The following is an 842-nucleotide window of genomic DNA, read 5'->3' on the forward strand; positions in this document are numbered from 1 at the left end:
AAACGTAATTTTTTTACATGGCTTACACCGACATAAACATTGGACTGAATATCACAGTATGAAATGTTTATCATTTATTCCTGCTACTCATTTTATCATTGTATAACGTAAAATATTCAATTTAATATATTAGATTTTTTATATTTTTTTAAAATTTTTATGTGAATTAACAATGCTTGTTGACTTGCATTGAGAAGTTGAATTTGCTTTTTTCAAATTGATATATTTTTCTACCCAAATAACAGAGTTAAACAATTTTGTTTCACAAGTAGAGAAAATAGTTTACTTTCAAATGAAGCATATGTAAATGATTAAGAATTGCATAAACTTTCCAATAAACATATTCGGCAAAGTGATTTGAAATAAACTGAAAAACGTAATTTTCTGTTGACAGTGAAATGAACAATAGTAAAAAAAAAAGTAAAACAGTGCATAAAACAAACTCACCGCTTTGTTGCCTATTGCAAGTATTACAGTCGAAATATGAATAGTGAGAAAAATGTTTTTAAAAACAACTCGCAGCAATTCCATTTTATGAATAAAATAAAAATCAATTTTCTTTTTCGTCATCGTCCTGGTCTTGCAAAGATTCTGACGAAACAGAGAAAAAAAATGTTTTGCATTTTCCGCAGAAAGATGGAATTCCAGTTTCAGATACTACACTTTCATCTGGTTCAATTATCACAGCATCACTTTCAATATGTGAACAAGACGCTGTAACTTCAGAATTCTTCTTTAAATGCAGGGGAAAGGAAAAACTGGAAAATAGAATGTACTTTTTGGGACGTAGACCGTTGGTCACAACAGAAGGGAAAGCGAACAATTTCAGATTTGTTGGATAT

At 29.2% G+C, this 842-nt stretch overlaps 1 protein-coding gene across 1 annotated transcript; it reads right to left on the minus strand.

Annotated features, from left to right (window-relative positions):
• Window positions 1-550: 550 nt before the first annotated feature.
• Tsp_15380 (conserved hypothetical protein) lies at window positions 551-714 on the minus strand (the record flags this gene model as incomplete). Its single annotated transcript, XM_003367696.1, has 1 exon — window positions 551-714. A coding segment is annotated over one exon (164 nt), but the record flags the coding sequence as incomplete, so codon positions are not given.
• Window positions 715-842: the final 128 nt, after the last annotated feature.

This window comes from Trichinella spiralis (genome assembly GCF_000181795.1).
Source record: "Trichinella spiralis strain ISS 195 chromosome Unknown Scfld3840, whole genome shotgun sequence".
NCBI lineage: Eukaryota > Metazoa > Nematoda > Enoplea > Trichinellida > Trichinellidae > Trichinella > Trichinella spiralis.